At 43.2% G+C, this 20,938-nt stretch overlaps 1 protein-coding gene across 1 annotated transcript in view; it reads left to right on the top strand.

Annotated features, from left to right (window-relative positions):
- hfm1 (helicase for meiosis 1) overlaps positions 1-20,938 on the top strand; it is a 193,310-nt gene that overhangs the window by 78,989 nt on the left and 93,383 nt on the right. The window contains exon 18 of the mRNA XM_072573276.1: positions 11,499-11,605. Coding sequence (XP_072429377.1) covers positions 11,499-11,605 — 107 coding nt within the window. The remainder of the gene's footprint in view (positions 1-11,498; positions 11,606-20,938) is intronic.

Raw genomic sequence — 20,938 nt, 5'->3', positions numbered from 1 at the left:
CTACCAGCTGTCAAGAACAAAGTTTCAACGTAATACTTACTAAGTTATTAAAATATAATCTTAAAAAGGAGAATGATTATGGTCCCTTTAAGTTCAGGTTTGAAAATAGAGAAACTATTACAAGAAGGAAATACAATATTTAATATTATGTTTGAATAGTGGGTTGAGTTGAATGTGCCAATTTGAACATATTTTGTACACACACAGCCCAGATCTTTGTTTTCAGATACTTGGAGACCAGATATGCAGCCAGAGATGTATGTCAGGGCTCAGTGCACTGACTGTTAAAGCTTAAATTGTTTTGGCTTACTTACCTGGATAGTTACATAGGAAATGTCCAAGTTTAACTCCTGTGTAACTATTTACCCCCCTCCTTGCCCCTCACCACAATCTTACCCCCTTGACCAATCACCCAACCACTTGAATTATACCATGATCCACCCCCAATCCAAATAGACTCCATCATAAGATTGTAACTCCTGAAGACCCTGCCCCTGGCCCAGTGTGGCTCAGCCCAATTACCTCACTGGCCCCAACCCTTTGAGTGCCCACTGAAGCAACTTGATTAGCCCTAAACTGATGATATCACTCAACTTAAGAGTCTTACAGCACAGAACAGGCCCTTGATATTGCTTGACCCTAGCACCCATCTTGCCCACTTGCCATCCTGCCCAGCTGCCACCTTACCCACATATTTCATTCAACTTACTGCCTAACACACTTCTTTCACCTGCCCTATTGACTTATAAATTATACGTTCACCCGTTCGATCAATCATTCATTAATTCACAACTGCATTGAAAAGGTGTTTTAAAAGCAGTTTTTTGCTTCTGTCTTTACTAAAGAAAAGGACCTTGTAGTGAATGAAATCATTGAGGAGCAGGTAAGTATGCTGGAACAGATAGAGATTGAGGAAGCTGATGTGCTGAAAATTTTGACAAACATTAAGATTGACAAGTCGCCAGGGCCAGACCAGATTTGTCCTCGGCTGCTTTGGGAAGTGAGAAATGTGATTGCTTCGCCACTTGTGAAGATCTTTGCATCCTCGCTCTCCACCAGAGTCGTACCTGAGGACTGGAGGGAGGCAAATGTAATTCCTATCTTCAAGAAAGGAAATAGGGAAATCCCCGGCAATTACAGACCAGTCAGTCTCACGTCTGTCGTCTGCAAGATGTTAGAAAGGATTCTGAGGGATAGGATTTATGACCATCTGGAAGAGCATGGTTTGATTAAAGGCAGTCAGCACAGCTTTGTGAGGGGCAGGTCATGCCTCACAAATCTTATTGAGTTCTTTGAGGATGTTACTAGACAAGTTGATGAGGGTCGAGTGGTGGATGTGGAGTATATGGACTTCAGCAAGGCATTTGATAAGGTTCCCCATGGTAGGCTCATTCAGAAGGCCAGGAAGAATGGGATACAGGGAAATTTAGCTGTCTGGATACAGAGTTGACTGGTCAACAGAAGACAGCGAGTGGTAGTGGAAGGAAAGTATTCTGCCTGGATGTCAGTGTTGAGTTGTGTTCCACAGGGCTCTGTTCTTGGGCCTCTACTCTTTGCAATTTTTATTAATGACTTGGATGAGGAGATTGAAGGATGGGTTAGCAAGTTTGCAGACGACACAAAGATTGGAGGTGTCATTGACAGTACAGAGGACTGTTGTAGGCTGCAACGTGACATTGACAGGATGCAGAGATGGGCTGAGAGGTGGCAGATGGAGTTCAACCTGGATAAATGCGAGGTGATGCATTTTGGAAGGTCGAACTTGAAAGTTGAGTACAGGATTAAAGACAGGATTCTTGGCAGTGTGGAGGAACAGCGGAATCTTGGTGTGCAGGTACATAGATCCCTTAAAATTGCCACCCAGGTGGACAGGGTTGTTAAAAAAAGCATATGTTGTTTTGGCTTTCATTAACAGGGGGATTGAGTTTAAGAGCCGTGAGATCTTGTTGCAGCTCTATAAAATTTTGGTTAGACCGCATTTGGAATACTGTGTCCAGTTATGGTCGCCCTATTATAGGAAAGATGTGGATGCTTTGGAGAGGGTTCAGAGGAGGTTTACCAGGATGCTGCCTGGAATGGAGGGCTTATCGTATGAAGAGAGGTTGACTGAGCTTGGACTTTTTTCATTGGAAAAATGAAGAAAGAGAGGGGACCTAATTGAGGTGTACAAGATATTGAGAGGCATAGATAGAGCTGATAGCCAGAGACCTTTTCCCAGGGCAGAACTGGCTAACACCAGGGGTCATAGTTTTAAGCTGTTTGGCAGAAAGTATAGAGGGGGGTTCTTTACACAGAGAGTTGGGAGGGCATGGAATGCGTTGCCAGCAGCAGTTGTGAAAGCGAGGTCATTGGGGATATTTAAGAGACTGCTGGACATGCATATGGTCACAGAAATGTGAGGGTTCATACATTAGGTTTACCTTACATGAGGATCAATGGTCGGCACAACATCGTGGGCTGAAGGGCCTGTTCTGTGCTGTACTGTTTTATGTTCTAAAATCCCAAAGCTTTACAATGTGTTAGTGAGTATACAGCAGTTAATACCATAAAAAGCAGGCATGGCTTGTCTTTGCTTCATGATCCAAAGCTAAAAGAAGAACTTTGATTTAAAGTTTTCTTTACATTTAGCTAAGACTGGAAGTCACAGCATGAAAAGCAGAGCTCATTCATAATGAGAAAAAGTAGCAGCAGAGTGGCAATCTGACAATAATTGATGCTTCTGAGAAGATTTGGGCCATAGTTGTTACTGCCTGTGTACTGCTTTGTGTAAAATAGTCCCCAACTTCCAATTTTTTTGGAAAATTAAAATATTTTATTGTTAGCTTACTTCTTGTGTAAAATCAGAAGCAGTTTACAAGATACTAATGCAGAGCTGGGCTGAGAGGTGGCAAATGGAATTTAATGCGGAAAAGTGTCAAATGATTCACTTTAGAAGGAGTAACAGAGTACTGGACTAATAGTAAAATTCTTGGTACTGTAGATGAACAGAGAGATCTTGGTGTCCATGTCCATAGATAGTTGAAAGTTCCCACCCAGGTTGTTAAGAAGGCGCACGTGTGTTAGCTTTTATTGGTAGAGGCATTGAGTTTTGGAACCATGAGGTCATGCTGCAGCTATACAAAACTCTGGTGCGGCTGCACTTGGAGTATTGTGTACAGTTCTGGTCACCGCTTTATAGGAAGAATGTGGAAGTCTTGGAAAGGGTTCAGAGGAGATTAACTAGGATGTTGCCTGGTATGGAGGGAAGGTCTTAGGAGGAAAGGCTGAAGGACATGAGGCTGTTTTCGTTAGGCAGAAGAAGGTTGAGTGGTGACTTAGTTAAGGCATAGAAGATAATCAGAGGTTTAGATCGGGTGGACAGTGAGAGCCTTTGTCCTTGGATGGTGATGGCTAGCATGAGGGAACATAGCTTTTAATTGAGGGATGATAGATATAGGACAGATGCCAGAGGTAGTTTTTTTACTCAAAGAGTAGTAGGGGCGTGGAACACACTGCCTGCAACAGAAGTAGGCTCTCCAAATTTAAAGGCATTTGAATAGTCATTGGATAGGCATATGGATGAGAATGGAATAGTGTAGGTTAGAGGGGCTGCAGATTTGTTTCACAGGTCAGCGCAACATCAAGGGCCAAAAGGCCAATACTGCGCAGTAATGTTTATGTTCTTCTATGTTCTATACCTACTTGTTTTCCACCATTTTAAGAATAATGTAGGTCTACAATTAGTGAATATTCAAATAGCAATGCTTTAACATTGTTATTTGATCGAAATTCAGAGAAATAGGATGAGAAGTAGGCTACTTAGCCCCTCTAGTCTGCACTACCATTTAATAAGATCATGGCCAATTGGATGATTGTCTCAACTCATTTTACCTGTGTAAGATATTCAGTGATCCAGCCTGACTGCTTACTGGAGCAAAGAATTCCTAAGATCCACACCTCCTTGAGAATAAATTATTCTCATCTATTTTTAAATGAGACACCCTTTATCCTGAAACTGTGCTTTAAGTTCAAGATTCCCCCACAAGTGAACATCCTCACAGCATCCAATTTGTCAAACAGCTTTCACAATTTTGCATATTTCAGTAAGATTAACTCTCATTTCTTAAAAGAATATGGGCCCAATTTGCTCAGCCTTTCCTCACAAGACAACCTTTCATTCGAGGAGTCATCCTGATGAATGTTATCTGGACTTGCTCTAATGCAAGAAAACCCCTGCTTAACAAGGGTACCAAATTGTATACAAAATTTTAAGTGTTGTCTCACCAATAACCTGTGTAGTACAGTTGTTGATAAACGTCTCGAATTTAACATTAGTATTGCCAAAAATGATACATGCTGTTGGAGTTCTTTGTCTTGTACTCTTCGAATACAGATGCAAAATGTCAAATTTCAAAGGGAGCAACAATTTATGCTGAGTGAGAAAAGGGTATTAATTGGTTTGCAAGTTTACTCTGATTGAGGCATTCCAATTAAAAATGGACCCTGAACATTTTTTAATTTTAAAAAGTGCAATGCCTGGACATTTTCTTTTTTCCTGCTAAGAATAGGTCACTGCATATGAATATGGTCAGCGTGAACCACATTGCAAATGTGACAGAAACTTCTAAATTATTTGTTAGTGTAATTCTGAACACACTCTGAATTGTTGAGCAAGTGCTAATTTGCATTACAATAGGATGGTTCAACCAGCTGAGGAAGGAGAATCTGTTCTCCTGTTTTTGATCTCCTTTCTGTCGGCTGCAATGAATATTTTTAATTTTTAGCACAAAGCTAGCGCGTTTCAATTTAAACATAGTTTGTTAGAAATGGAAGGAACCAATTATGAAGATTTTCTTGTATGAAAGAAAGAGAAATTTTATTAACCACTAACCTGAAGAAAAATTATAAGAACATGACATCAAGAGCAGATAATAAGTTTAAAGAAAAGAGTGACAGATATAGACAGGGAGGATTAAGGCTACACAACTCAAAAGTCTTTATAATCTTTGAGTTGTTAGGTTTTAAACCTGAGGCCATAGTTAGTTAATTATTGACCTGTACCACAGAAAGAGGAACAAAAGAACAAAGAACATAGGAGTTGAGGCCTGGAAAGAACAGCCATGATTTTGTAGAACGGCGGCACAGAATTGAGCTGAATAGTCAAGTCCTATTCCTGTTTCTTATGGTCATAGCAGGAGCAGAATCTGAAGTATCTTTGAGTTCTTCGTAAATGTGTGTTTCCCAATTTGGGTTTTCATTGGTGCTGTATTCTGAGATGATGAGAGAAGCAGGAAAGGAGAGTGAGTTTTCAAGTACGTCTTGTCACAAATTTTGTTTTCTTCTGCTGTGTTGCTCAAAAGCGGCTATTCCAGAGTCAAGATCCATAGGTTTTCCAAGCTACCTAACTGGCAAGTGAACCTTTCACCTCCTAACATATAAAGTTATGATACATTTGTGAATTAAACAGGAGTTGTAAATTTCTTGATGCTGACCCAGCCTAGTTTTGATGTCTTTCAATAAAAAAAGACAATTTGAATGCAGACAGTTTTGCTTATTCCACACAATTCTCATGAAGTTTAATCCATTTAAGCCCACTTTCTTCCTTTTTAAAACCATGAAAGTCCTTTACACGTCTTGGGTATAACAATCTAATGATGGCAGTTAAGATTAGATAGTCTATATATAGTCTTATATAATGGGGGAAATATATTTCCCCGATTCAGTCTCCATAGCAACACTTGACTAATAAGCCGACCGATTAGTTGACTGCGCCCATACCTCCACCCTTCCCTCCTATCAAGGCCCCAAAGGACCCTTTCACGTTCATCAAAGTTTCACCTGCACTTCCACACATGTCATTTATTGTATCCATCGCTCCCGATGCGGTCTCCTCTGCATTGGACAGACTGGATTCCTTCTTGCAGAGCGCTTTGGAGAACATCTCCGGGGACACCCACACCAACCAACCCCACCACCCCATGGTTGAACATTTCAATTCCCCAAACTTTTCCAGCAACACACTCTCACCCTCACAAAGTGCAGCCCTCCACTCCAACCCCAACCTCGCCATCAAACCAGAGGACAAAGGGGGTGCAGTGGTAGTTTGGTGCACTGACCTCTACACCGCTGAAGCCAGGCGCCAACTCAAACACAACTACTCCTACTGCACCCCCCAACATGACCTCACACCTCATCACCAAACCATCATCTCCTAGACCATACACAACCTCATTACCACAGGCGATCTCCCACCCACAGCTTCCAACCTCATAGTTTGGGAATCCCGCACCGCCCAATTCTACCTCCTACCCAAGATCCACAAGCCTGACTACCCTCGCCGACGTATCGTCTCAGCCTGCTCCTGCCCCACCAACCTCATCTCCACATACCTCAATACTGTCCTGTCCTCCCAGTCCAGGAACTCCCCATGTATGTTTGGGACACCACCACACCCTCCACCTCCACCAAGACTTCAGTCTCCCCGGCCCCCAATGCCTCATCTTCACCATGGACATCCAGTCCCTCTACACCACTATCCCCCATGACCACGGCCTCCAAACCCTCCATTTCTTCATCTACCAATGTCCCCACCAGTACCCTTCCACTGACACCCTTATTCGTTTGACTGAACTGCTCCTCACCCTCAACAATTTCTCCTTCCAATCCTCCCACTTCCTCCAGACAAAAGGAGTAGCCAGGGGCACCCGCATAGGTCCCAGCTATACCTGTCTTTTTGTCATCTACGTAGAACAGCCTATCTTCGGGAGTTACACCGGCACCACTCCCCTACATTCCTCCGCTACATTGGCACCACCTTGTGCTCCCACGAGGAGGTTGAACAGTTCATCAACCTCACCAACACATTTCACACCGAGCTTAAATTTAGCGGGACCATCTTTGACACCTCCCTCCCCTTCCTAGACCTCTCCATCTCCATCCATGAGGACCGACCTAACATTGACATTTTTTACAAACCCACCGACTCCCACAGCTACCTGGATTACACCTCCTCCCACCCTACCTCCTAAAAGAATGCTATCCCGTATGCCCAATTGCTCCGCCTCCGCCGCATCTGCTCCCAGGTGGACCAGTTCCACCACAGAACACACCAGATGGCCTCCTTCTTCAAAGACTGAAATTTGCCCTCCCACGTGGTTGAAGATGCCCTCCAACACATCTCATCCACATCCTGCACCTCCGCACTCGAACCCTATCCCTCCAACCGCAACAAGGAAAGAACACCCCGGTCCTCACCTTCCACCCCACCAATCTCCGCATAAATCACATCATCAGCTGACATTTCCGCCACTTCAAATGGACCCCACCATCAGAGATATATTTCTCCCCCATCCCTATCCACTTTCTGCAAAGACTGTTCCCTCCGCAACCACCTGGTCAGGTCCACTCCCCCTAACAAGCCACCATCCTCTCCTGGCACCTCCCCCAGCCACCGCAGAAATTGTAAAACCTGCGCCCACACCTCCCCCATTACCTCCGTCCAAGGCCCCAAAGGAACCTTCCAGATCCATCGAAGTTTCACCTGCACTTCCACACATGTCATTTATTGTATCCATCGCACCCGATGCAGTCTCCTCTACATTGGGCAGACTGGATGCCTTCTCGCAGAGGGCTTTAGAGAACATCTCCGGGACACCTGCACCAACCAATCCCACCGCCCCGTGGTTCAACATTTCAACATTTCAACATGTGGGTGGCACGGTGGCACAGTAGTTAGCACTGCTGCCTCACAGCGCCAGAGACCCGGGTTCAGTTCCCAACTAGGCGACTGACTGTGTGGAGTTTGCATATTCTCCCCATGTCTGCGTGGGTTTCCTCTGGGTGCTCTGGTTTCCTCCCACAGTCCAAAGATGTGCAGGTCATGTGAATTGGCTGTGGTAAATTGCCCGTAGTGTTAGGTAAAGGGGTAAATGTAGGGGAATGGGTGGGTTGCGCTTCGGCGGGTCGGTGTGGACTTGTTGGGCCGAAGGGCCTGTTTGCATACTGTAAGTAATCTAATCTAAAACTTCCCCCTTCCATTCTGCCAAGGATATGTAGGTTCTGGGCCTCTTCCATCACCACTCCCTGACCACCCAACACCTGGAGGAAGAATGCCTTATCTTCCGCCTCGGAACCCTTCAACCCCAGGGCATCAATATGGACTTCACCAGTTTCCTCATTTCCCCTCCCCCCACTTTACCCCAGTTCTAACCTTCCAGCTCAGGACAACCCTCATGACCTGTCTCACCTATCTGCTCCATCCTCCTCTCCGACCTCTCACCTTTAACCACACTCCATCCACCTATTGCACTCAGTGACCTTCTCCCCAACCCCACCCCCTCCCATTTATCTCTCCACCCCTGGGGCTCCCAGACTCATTCCTGATGAAGGACTCTGGCCCGAAATATTGATTTTTCTGCTCCTCAGATGCTGCCTGACCTGCTGTGCTTTTCCAGCAACACACTCTCAACTCTGATCTCCAGCATCTGCAGACCTCACTGACTCCTAATCAGTCAACTTGCCAATCAATCTTCACCTTTTTCTCATGCAGTATAATTTAAAGTAAATATAACTTTAAACTATGATATTATTGTGTCAGTCCTAATGATATGAGATGAAAAGCTTCAACAGATTTGTGTCTCTTTTTCTCAGCAACACTCAAGTTCTATGCAGCCAAGTGACCATTGATTAAACAGCATATGAACTGTAGAAAGGCTAATGGGCCTGTGGAGCTTGATCTATCATTCAATTATACCATTGCTGATCTAAATTTAAACTCCATTTACTATATGCTCCATGAACATCACAATAGATTTCATATTTGATGCAATTCACTTTTAGGTGTTTGTATCTTTTGAACCAATTCCTGTGTTATGAGTCACCTGTGAAAAATTAACATCTTTCAGCTACCATAGAGTCGTACAGCACAGAAACAGGCCCTTTGGCCCACCATGTCGATACCACCCAACAAACACCAAATTACACTAATTCCACTTTTCTGCACTTGGTGCATTACCTGCTATGCCCTGATATTTTAAGTGCTCACACAGATGCTTCTGAAATATTATGAGATTACCTGCCTCCACACTCAGGAAACTGTCTGTGTCGAGTTTGCACATTCTCCCCGTGTCTGCGTGGGTTTCCTCTGGGTGGTCCGGTTTCCTCCCACAGTCCAAAGATGTGCAGGTCAGGTGAATTGGCCATGCTAACTTGCCCATAGTGTCAGGTGTATTAGTCAGAGGGAAATGGGTCTGGGTGGATTACTCTTCGGAGGGTCAGTGTGGACTGGTTGGGCCAAAGGGCCTGTTTCCACACTGTAGGGAATCTAATCTTATCTGAGCTTCCCTTCTTGAACAAAAGAACCATATTAGCTATTCTTCAATCATTTGGCACTTCACCTTTGGCCAGCAAAGTATTCAATATCTGTGCCACGGCCCTCACCAATCTCAATAACGAGAGTAAGATTAGGGCCAATCAAGGATAGCAGTGGGAAGTTGTGTGTGGAGTCAGAGGAGATGGGGAAACACTTAATGAATATTTTTCGACAGTATTCACTCTAGAAAACGACAATGTTGACGAGGAGAATACTGAGATACAGGCTACTAGACTAGGTGTGATTGAGGTTCACAAGGAAGAGGTATTAGAAATCCTGCAGAGTGTGAAAATAGATAAGTCCCCTGGGCCGGATGGGATTTATCCTCGGATCCTCTGGGAAGCTAGGGAGGAGATTGCCGAGCCTTTGGCATTGATCTTTAAATCGTCAATGTCTACAGGAATAGTGCCAGGAGACTGGAGGATAGCAAATGTGGTTCCCCTGTTCAAGAAGGGGAGTAGAGACAATCCAGGTAATTATAGACCAGTTAGCCTTACTTCAGTTGTTGGTAAAGTGTTGGAAAAGGTTATAAGAGATAGGATTTATAATCATCTAGAAAATAATAATTTGATTAGGGATAGTCAGCACGGTTTTGTGAAGGGTAGGTCGTGCCTCACAAACCTTATTGAGTTCTTTGAGAAGGTGACCAACAGGTAGGTGAGAGTAAACCAGTTGGTGTGGTGTATATGGATTTCAGCAAGGTGTTCGATAAGGTTCCCCACAGTCGGCTATGGTCCAAAATGCTGAAGAATGGGATTGTGGGAGATATAGCAGCTTGGATCAGTAATTGGCTTGCTGAAAGAAGACAGAGGGTGGTAGTTGATGGGAAATGTTCATCCTGGAGTCCAGTTACCAGTGGTGTACCGCAAGGATCGGTGTTAGGTTCACTGCTGTTCATCATTTTTATAAACGACCTGGATGAGGCCGTAGAAGGATGTGTTAGTAAATTTCCAGACGACACTAAGGTCGGTGGAGTTGTGGATAGTGACGAAGGATGTTGTAGGTTACAGAGTTCATAGATAAGCTGCAGAGCTGGGCTGAGAGGTGGCAAATGGAGTTTAATGCGGACAAGTGTGAGGTGATTCGCTTTGGTTGGAGTAACCGGAATGCAAAGTTCTGGGCTAATGGTAAGATTCTTGGTAGTGTAGATGAGCAGAAAGATCTCGGTATCCAGGTACACAGACCCTTGAAAGTTGCCACCCAGGTTGACAGGGTTGTTAAGAAGGCACACAGTGTTTTAGCTTTTATTAATAGAGGGATCGAGTTCCGGAACATGAGGTTATGCTACAGCTGTACAAAACTCTGGTGCAGCCGCACTTGGAGTTTTGTGTACAGTTCTGGTCACCGCATTATAAGAAGGATGTGGAAGCTTTGAAAAGGGTGCAGAGGAGATTTACTAGGATGTTGCCTGGTATGGAGGGAAGGACTTATGAGGAAAAGCTGAGGCACTTGAGGCTATTTTCATTAGAGAGAAGAAGGGTGAGAAGTGACATAATAGAGACATATAAGATAATCAGAGGGTTAGATAGGGTGGACAGGGAGAGCCGTTTTCCAAATATGGTGACGGCGAGCACGAGAGGGCATAGCTTTAAATTGAGGGGTGATAGATATAGGACAGGTGTCAGAGGTAGTTTCTTTACTCAAAGAGTAGTAAGGGTATAGAATGCTTTGCCTGCAACGGTAGTAGATTCGCCAACTTTAAGTACATTTAAGTCGTCATTGGACAAGCATATGGACGTACATGGAATAGTGTAGGTTAGATGGGCTTCAGATTGGTATGACAGGTCAGCGCAACATCGAGGGCCGAAGGGCCTGTACTGCGCTGTAAAGTTCTATGTTCCATGTTCCTCCCTTGCCTCCCATAGCAGCCTGGGGTACATCTCATCAGGTCCTCGGAATTTATGCATCTTCAAACTGCTAAAATATCTAATACCTCCTCCTTATTAATTTTAACGTGTTCTCAAATCTCACCAGCTCACCTGAAATCCCTGATTACAATGTATTTCTCCTCTGTGAATACTGGTGAAATCTATTCATTTAAGATCTCACCCATATCCTCTAGCTTCATGAACATCATCATTTGGCTTGGAAATTTGTTCAGTGTTCATTTCTAAATATTTAATATTTCACATTATACTTGATTTGACAGGTAAGATTAATCTGCAACTGCAAGGAATTTACTGATGTTCAACTCAGAGTGAACGAAAAGAAGATTCTTAACACGCTGAATAAAGACAAGAATAGAATTACCATCAGGTAATGCTAACCATGTTACTTGCAAGTACTGCAAGTTTACAAATGTGCAATTTAACAGGAAATGAGAAAGAAGCTTTTGATCCATGAATAAGAGAATTACCACCAGATGATGTTGACTATTACTTCTGAAATAGTTGAACAAGCTTTATCATTTCTCATAGAGTCATAGAGATGTACAGCATGGAAACATACCCTTCGGTCCAACCCATCTGTGCCAACCAGATATCCCAACCCAATCTAGTCCCACCTGCCATCACCTGGCCCATTTCCCTCCAAACTCTTCCTATTCATATACCCATCCAAATGTCTCTTAAATGTTGCAATTGTACCAGCCTCCACTACATCCTCTGGCAGCTCATTCCATACACGTATCACCCTCTGCATGAAAAAGTTGCCCCTTCGGTCTCTTTTATATCTTTCCCCTCTCACCCTAGACCTATGCCCTCTAGTTCTGGACTCCACGACCCCAGGGAAAAGACTTTGCCTATTTACCCTATCCATGTCCCTCATAATTTTGTAAACCTCTATAAGGTCACCCCTCAGCCTCCAACCCTGGCAACATCCTTGTAAATCTTTTCTGAACCCTTTCAAGTTTCACAACATCTTTCCAATAGGAAAGAGACCAGAATTGCATGCAGTATTCCAACTGTGGCCTAACCAATGTCCTGTACAGCCGCAACATAACCTCCCAACTCCTCAATACTCTGACCAATAAAGGAAAGCATACCAAACACCTTCTTCACTAGCCTATCTACCTGCGACTGCACTTTCAAGGAGCTATGAACCTGCACTCCAAGGTCTCTTTGTTCAGCAACACTCCCTAGGACCTTACCATTAAGTGTATAAGTCCTGACCTTATTAGCTTTCCCAAAATGCAGCACCTCGCATTTATCTGAATTAAACTCCATCTGCCACTTCTCAGCCCATTGGCCCATCTGGTCCAGATCCTGTTATAATCTGAGGTAACCCTCTTTGCTGTCCACTACACCTCCAATTTTGGTGTCATCTGCAAACTTACTAATTGTACCTCTTATGCCTGCATTCAAATCATTTATGTAAATGACAAAAAGTAGAGGGGCCAGTACCGATCCTTGTGACACTCCACTGGTCACAGGCCTCCAATCTGAAAAACAACGCTCCACCACCACCTTCTATCTTTGAGCCAGTTCTGTGTCCAAATGGCTAGTTCTTCCTGTATTCCATGAGATCTAACATTGCTAATCAGTCAGCCATGGGGAACCTTGTCAAACGCCTTACTGAAGTCCATATAGATCACATCTACTGCTTGGCCCTCATCAATCTTCTTTGTTACGTCTTCAAAAAACTCAATCAAGTTTGTGAGACATGATTTCCCACGCACAAAGCCATGTTGACTATCCCGAATCAGTCCTTGCCTTTCCAAATACTTGTACATCCTGTATCTCAGGATTCCCTCCAACAACCTGCCCACCACTGAGGTCAGGCTCACCGGTCTATAGTTCCCTGGATTGTCTTTACCACCCTTCTTAAACAGTGGCACCACATTTGCCAACCTCCAGTCTTTCAGCACCACACCTGTGACTATCGATGATACAAATATCTCAGCAAGAGGCCCAGCAGTCACTTCTCTAGCTTCCCACGGAATTCTCGGGTACACCTGATCAGGCCATGGGGAGTTATCCACTTTTAACCATTTGAAGACATCCAGCACTTCCTCCTCTGTAATCTGGACATTTTGCAAGATGTCACCATCTATTTCCCGACAGTCTATATCTTCCATATCCTTTTCCACAGTAAATACTGATGCAAAATATTCATTTAGTATCTCCCCCATTTTCTGTGGCCCCACACAAAGGCCGCCTTGCTGATCTTTGAGGGGCTCTATTCTCTCCCTAGTTACCCTTTTCTCCTTAATATATTTCTAAAAATCCTTTGGATTCTCCTTAATTCTATTTGCCAAAGCTACCTCATGTCCCCGTTTTGCCCTCCTGATTTTCCTGTTAAGTATACTCCTACTTTCTTTGTACTCTTCTAAGGATTCACTCAATCTATCCCGTCTATACCTGACATACGCTTCCTTCTTTTTCTTAACCAAACCCTCAATTTCTTTAGTCATCTAGCATTCCCTATACCTACCAGCCTTCCCTTTACCCTGACAGGAAGATACTTTCTCTGGATTCTTGTTATGTCATTTCTGAAGGCTTCCCATTTTACAGCCGTCCCTTTACCTGCGAACATCTACCTCCAATCAGCTTTCGAAAGTTCTTGCCTAATACCTTCAAAATTGGCCTATCTCCAATTTAGAACTTCAACTTTTAGATCTGGTCTATCCTTTTCCATCACTATTTTAAAATGAATAGAATTATGGTCGCTGGCCCCAAAGTGCTCCCCCACTGACACCTCAGTCACCTGCCCTGCCTTATTTCCCAAGAGTAGGTCAAGTTTTGCACTTTCTCCAGTCGGTCCATCCACATACTATATCAGAAAGTTGTCTTGTACACACTTAAGAAATTCCTCTCCATCTAAACCTATGGCAGTTCCAGTCCATGTTTGGAAAGTTAAAATCCCCTAACATAACTATTCTGAGATCTCCTTACAAGTTTGCTTCTCAATTTCCCTCTGACTATTGGGGGGCGGGGGTCTATAATACAATCCCAATAAGGTGATCATCCCTTTCTTATTTCTCAGTTTCACCCAAATAACTTCTCTGGATGTATTTCCAGGAATATCTTCCCTCAGCACAGCTGTAATGCTATCCCTTATCAAGAAGGCCACTCCCCCTCCTCTCTTGCCTCCTTTTCTATCCTACCTGTAGCATTTGTATCCTGGACCATTAAGCTGCCAGTCCTGCCCATCCCTGAGCCATGTTTCCGTAATTGCTATGATATCCCAGTCCCATGTTCCTAACCATGCCCTGAGTTCATCTGCCTTCCCTGTTAGGCCCCTTGCATTGAAATAAATGCAGTTTAATTTATTAGTCCTACCTTGTCCCTGCCTGCCCTGATTGTTTGACCCACTTCTGTTCTCAACTGTACCAGTCTCAGATTAATCTCTTTCCTCACTATCTCCCTGGGTCCCACCCCCCCCCCCCCCCCCCCCACACCCCACCTTACTAGTTTAAATCCTCCCAAGCAGTTCTAGCAAATTTCCCTGCCAGTATATTAGTTCCCTTCCAATTTAGGTGCAATCCGTCCTTCTTGTACAGGTCACTTCTACCCCAAAGGAGATTCCAGTGATCCAAAAATGTGAATCCTTCTCCCATACACCAGCTCCTCAGCCATGCATTCATCTGCTCTATCCTCCTATTCCTGCCCTCACTAGCTCATAGCACTGGGAGTAATCCAGATATTACTGCCCTTGAGGACCTCCTTTTTAAATTTCTGCCTAGCTCTCTGTAATCTCCATTCAGAATCTCAACCTTTTCCTTTCCAATGTCATTGGTTCCAATGTGAACAATGACCTCCTGCTGGCCCCTCTTCCCCCGTGAAAACATTCAGCATCCTTTCTGAGACATCCTTGATCCTGGGACCAGGGAAACAACACACCATTCTGCTTTTAGACAGAATTCCATGAACTTTTTAATAACTGTTTCATTGTTGCCTTTAACTTTGGCAGTTTTGTAATGTTTTAATTTTGATATGTAACAATTTTCCAATGAATCTAAATTTGGAAATACAGTTAATAGTAAGGAGAATTATAACAGACTTCAAGATTTGCATAAAAAAGCTGAGGAAATGGGTGGATGCCGGGCAGAAGAAATTCAACTCAATTCAAGAAATAAACAGGAGATTCAAAATCTCCTCTTTCCAGGGACCAACTCTGAGCTGGCTGCCTACAGCCAGTGTACTGTGCTAATCGATAACCACAAATGAGGTGCCAGAAGATTGGAATTTGGCTGATATGGTGCCACTATTTAAGAAAGGTGATAAGGAAAAGCCAGAAAACTATAGACCAGTGAGCCTGACATCGGTGGTGAAAAGCAGATGTCAGGGCTGCTTTTCAGACTGGAGGCCTGTGACCAGTGGTGTACCACAAGGTTCAGTGCTGGGTCCACTGCTTTTTGTCATATAGATAAATGAGCTATGGTTAGTAAGATGACACCAAAATTGGCAGTGGAGTGGACAGCAAAGAAGATTACCCTAGAGCGCAACGGGACCTTGATCAGATGGGTCAATAGACTGAGGAGTTTGATTTAGATAAATGTGAGGTGCTGCATTTTGGAAAAGCAAATAAGGTCAGGACTTATACACTTAATGGTAAAGTACTGGGGAGTGTTGCTGAACAAAGAGACTTTGGAGTGCAGGGTCATAGTTCATTGAAAGTGGAGTCCCAAGTAGACAGGAACATGAAGAAGGCATTTGGTATGATTGCCTTTCTTGATCAGTTTATTGAGTCCAGGAGTTGGGAAGTCTTGTTGCAGCTGTACAGGACATTGGCTAGGCCACTTTTGGAGTACTGCGTGCAACTCTGATCTCCCTGCTATAGGAAAGATATTGTGAGACTTGAAAGGGGTCAGAAAAGATTTACGAGGATGTTGCCAAGGTTGGCGGTTTGAGTTATAGGGAGAGGCTGAATAGGCTGGAACTATTTTCCCTGGAGTATCAGAGGCTTCGGGGTGACCTTATAGAAGTTTATAAAATCATGAGGGGCATGAAAAGGGTAAAAAGACAAGGTATTTACCCTGGGATGGGTGAGTCCAAAACCAGAGGGCTTGGTTTAAGATGAGAGGGGAAAGGTTTAAAAGAGACATCAGGGGCAACTTTTACATGCAAAGGGTGGTGTGTGTGCGGAATGAGCTGCCAGACGAAGTAGTGGTGGCTTGTACAATTACAACATTTAAAAGGCATCTGGATGGGCACAGTGGTTAGCACTGCTGCCTCACAGCGCCAGAGACCCGGGTTCAGTTCCTGCCTCAGGCAACTGACTGTGTGGAGTTTGCACATTCTCCCCGTGTCTGCGTGGGTTTCCTCCGGGTGCTCCGGTTTCCTCCCACAGTCCAAAGATGTGCAGGTCAGGTGAATTGGCCATGCTAAATTGCCCGTAGTGTTAGGTAAGGGGTAAATGTAGGGGTATGGGTGGGTTGCGCTTCGGCGGGTCGGTGTGGACTTGTTGGGCCGAAGGGCCTGTTTCCACACTGTAAGTAATCTAATCTAATCTAATGAATAGGATAGGTTTAGAGGATGTGAGCCAAGTGCTGGCAAATGGGACTAGATTTATTTAATATATCTGATCAGCATGAACGAGCTGGACCAAAGGGCCTGTTTCCATATTGTCCAACTCCATGACTCTATGATATGCAAATAAAGGGTGACTTGGTGATGGGATACTGGCCTCTGTGCAGTTGTTTCAGAAACAGAAATAGTAACATAAATTGCTGGAAAAACTCAGAAAGTCTGGCAGCTTCTGTTCTGTACTGTGTTCTGAAGAAGGGTCACTAGACCTAAATATGAACTCTTAATTTTTATCCACAGATGCTGCCAGACCTAGCAATTTCTGTTATTGTAGCTTCATGATTGAACTAGTTATAAAATGAACAGTTTGCTTTTAATGTATATCATTAGGGTTTTAAACCTGCTATTTTTCCAGCATTTTCTGTTTTTATTCCTCTTCATCTTTGTCTGAATTGGGACACCCCTTACTCTGAGATTGTGCAATTTGGGTCTAGGCTCTCCCACAAAGGGAAACAACCTCTCAGCATCTACCCTGCCAAGCTCCTAAAAATCTTTATTATATTTTAATAATTTCATCTCTCTTTCTTCTACACTCCAGTGAGTACAGACCAAACCTTCGCCTCTTAAGAAAATCTCTTCCATACTCAGGATCTAACTCGTGAACCTTCTCTGGACTGTTTATTGTGCCAGTATATCTTCCTTTAAATAAGGGGAGCAAAGCTGTTCACCGTATTCTAGATGTGGTCTGACTAGTGCCTTGTATCGTTTTCGTACAACTTCCATTTTTTTTATCTTCCATCTATTTTGAAATAAACGCCAACATTCCATTTGCCTTCTTTATTACCCACTGAATTTGTATGCTAGCTTTAAGAGATTTATGTACAAGGATCCCCAGACGTTCTGCAAACTTTCTGCAGGCTTTCTCCGTTCAACTCCTGTATTCTTCCTGTCAAAATGAATCACCTCACATTTTCCTATATTCCATCTGCCAAGTTTTTGGCCTCCTTCTTAGCTTGTCCATTTACCTCTGTAATGTCACACTACACTGGGGTCGTGCAGTGGAAATAAAGACCTGTTATTCCGAAAGTCATCACAAAAGTGAAAAGATTTTACAGAAGTGCGCAAAATTTCCTAGCTCACCCGGTCTTTTAGCTTGATAGGTTCAGGTTGACAAAAAACACAAGTAAGGTTTTTGTACTTACCAAAATTACTATTTATTACAAATAAATAGACTGTCGCTATAGGTAAACAATTATGATCCATTTGCATATAACTCTGCCAGTTAAAACTCTAAACTGCCTTACAAACTCCACCTTACACATATACGAAGACAGACACAGACAGGAAGAAAAAGGGGTGTTACATCCAAAGGAAAACTGGGAAAGCAGTTCAGTGGTTTTGTTCACAGGATCTGCTGAGATGGTTCTTTTATTGATCAGAATGCTGCTTCACAGTCTACCTTCTCTGGATGTTTTCACTGGTTTGCAGGAAGCAGAGGGGCTGGTTCACCATTAGAAGTGAACTCTGACTTATTCAGTAAAAGTCACGGCTTACAGTAACTACTGAAGGAAAAGTAAACTGCTTTCTTCTGGCTTAAAGTGGCTTTTACTGCTAATAAGAGAGACAGCGCATGACCTAGTGGAGATCTGAGGCATCTCTGTATCTTGTTCACAGCTCCAAACTGTTCAGCTACCTGACAAACAATTAAATAGTTGTCAGCAGGCAAAAGAACTTTGTCACCATTGCAAAGGGTGTTACAAATAAGGCTGTTGAACTCAGGGCATGCATTGAAACCTGGAACCAGGATGATGTCATAGCTGTTTCAGAAACTTGGCTGAGGGAAGGACAGGACTGGAAGCTCACTGTTCCAGGTTTCAAATGCTATAGGAAGGATAGAAAGGGAGACGAGAGTAGGAGGAGTGATGTTTTTGATTAAGGTAAACATTACTGCTGTAATTAAAGAGGATATTTCTGAGGGACCATGCAGTGAAAATGTATGGGTTGAAATTAGACATAAGAAAGGGGTGATCACCTTGAGGGGATTGTACTATAGGCTCCCCAATAGTCAGAGAGAAATTGAGAAGCAAACATGTGCAGAGATCTCAGATATATAAGAATAATAGGATTGTCATAGTAAGGGATTTTAATTTTCCAAACACTGACTGAGACTGCCATAGCTTTAAAGATTGTAAATGTTTGTAAATTTATAAATGTGTTCAAGAAATTTATTTTTATTAATATGTAAATGTTCCTACAAGATAAGGAACAAGACTTGACCTCTTGGGAAATAAGGGCAAGTGATAGTAGTGTTAGTAGGAGAACACTTTGAGACTAGGATTATAATTCTATTAATTTTAAAATATGATGTCAAAATGCTGGTGTGGGACTGGGGTTGACAAAATCAGAACTCACACGACACCAGGTTATGGTCCAACAGGTTTATTTGAAACGACAAACTTTCAGAGCGCTGTTCCTTCATCAGGTGAAGCTTTCAGTTAAAGTTCTTAATTGGAGTAAGCTAAATTTTAATAGTATGAATACTTTCATAGACAAGAGCTTTCAAAAATCAATTGAAGTAGACTGTTCAGAGGTAAAGGGACGACTGATAAGTGGGAGAGGCTTTCAAAATTGTGATGATGTGAATTCAGATGCATTCTATTAGTGTTAGAGTGAAAGGTAAGGCCAGTAAGATTAGGGAACAATTGATGAATAAAGATATTGAGGTTTTCGTCAAGAGTACAAAAAGGATCATATTTATATTTAGACAACAGGGATCAAATGAATCTCTTGAAGAGTATAAAAAGTGTAGGGACATTTGTAAGAGGGAAATCAGAAAGGCTGAGGGGATATGAGATAGTCTTGGCAGATAATGTTAAGGATAAGCCAAAGAGATTCTACAAGTACATTAAAAGCTAAAGAGCATCTAGAGAGAGAGAGAGAGAGAGAGAGAGAGAGTAGGGCCCTTGAAAAATCAGTGAGATTGTCTTTGTAATGAACCTCAAGAGATGGGAGAGATTTTAAATGAATATTTAGCAACAGTTTTTACTGTGGAGAAAGAAATGGAGGCTAGAGAAGTCAAGGAAATAAATATCGATGTTTTGAAGACAGTTCATGTTACAGAAGAGGAGGTGCTGGAGGTCTTAGAAAGCATAATGGTAGATAAATATCCAGGACCTGATCAAGTGTATCCCAGGACCTTATGGGAAGTTAGGAAGGAAATTGCGGGGACCTTAGTAGAAATATTTTCACTACCTACATTCACAGATATGGTGCTGGAGAACTGCAGAGTGGCTACTGTGGTGCCTTTATTTCAGAAAGACTGTAAAGAGAAGCCAGTGAGCCTGACATTGGTGGCGTATAAGTTGTTGGAGATGATTCAGAAAGATAAGGTTTACATGCATTTAGGGAGATAAGGAATGATTTGGGATAGTCAACATGGCTTTATGCAAGGCACAAGCTTGATTGAATTTTTTGAGAAAGTAACCAAAAAGATTGAGGGTAGAGTGGTAGGCATTGTTTACTTGAACTTTAATGAAGCTTTTGATAAGGTTCTGCATGGTAGACTAAATAGTGATTAGATTAGATTATACTACAGTGTGGAAACAGGCCCTTTGGCCCAACAAGTCTACACCGACCTGCCGAAGCGCAACCCACCCATACCCCTAACCTAACACTATGGGCAATTTAGCATGGCCAATTCACCTGACCTGCACATCTTTGGACTGTGGGAGGAAACCGGAGCACACAGAGGAAACCCACGCAGACATGGGAAGAACATGCAAACTCCACACAGTCAGTCGCCTGAGGCAGGAATTGAACCCGGGTCTCTGGCACTATGAGGCAGCAGTGCTAACCACTGTGCCACCGTGCCACCCAAAAGTGAAGTTGGATCACACGGGATTCAGGGTGAGTTTGCCAATTGGATACAAAATTGGCTTTCCATTGGAAACAGGGTGGTGGTGGAGGGCTCTTTTTCACACTAGAGACTTGTGACCAGCGGTGTTTCACAGAGTCCATTTTTGTTTATCATTTACATCGATGACTTGGATGAGAATTTAGGAGAAATGATTAGTAATTTTACGGATGACACCAAAATCTGTGTATAGTGGACAGTGAAGAAGGTTATCTATAATTACAAAGGGATCTTGATCAATTGAGTCAGTAGGCTGAGGAATGGCAAGTG

This window comes from Chiloscyllium punctatum, chromosome 7 (assembly GCF_047496795.1).
Source record: "Chiloscyllium punctatum isolate Juve2018m chromosome 7, sChiPun1.3, whole genome shotgun sequence".
NCBI classification, from domain to species: domain Eukaryota; kingdom Metazoa; phylum Chordata; class Chondrichthyes; order Orectolobiformes; family Hemiscylliidae; genus Chiloscyllium; species Chiloscyllium punctatum.
The sequence above is the reverse complement of the archived record's forward strand: the minus strand, read 5'-3'. Positions and strand labels throughout refer to the sequence as shown.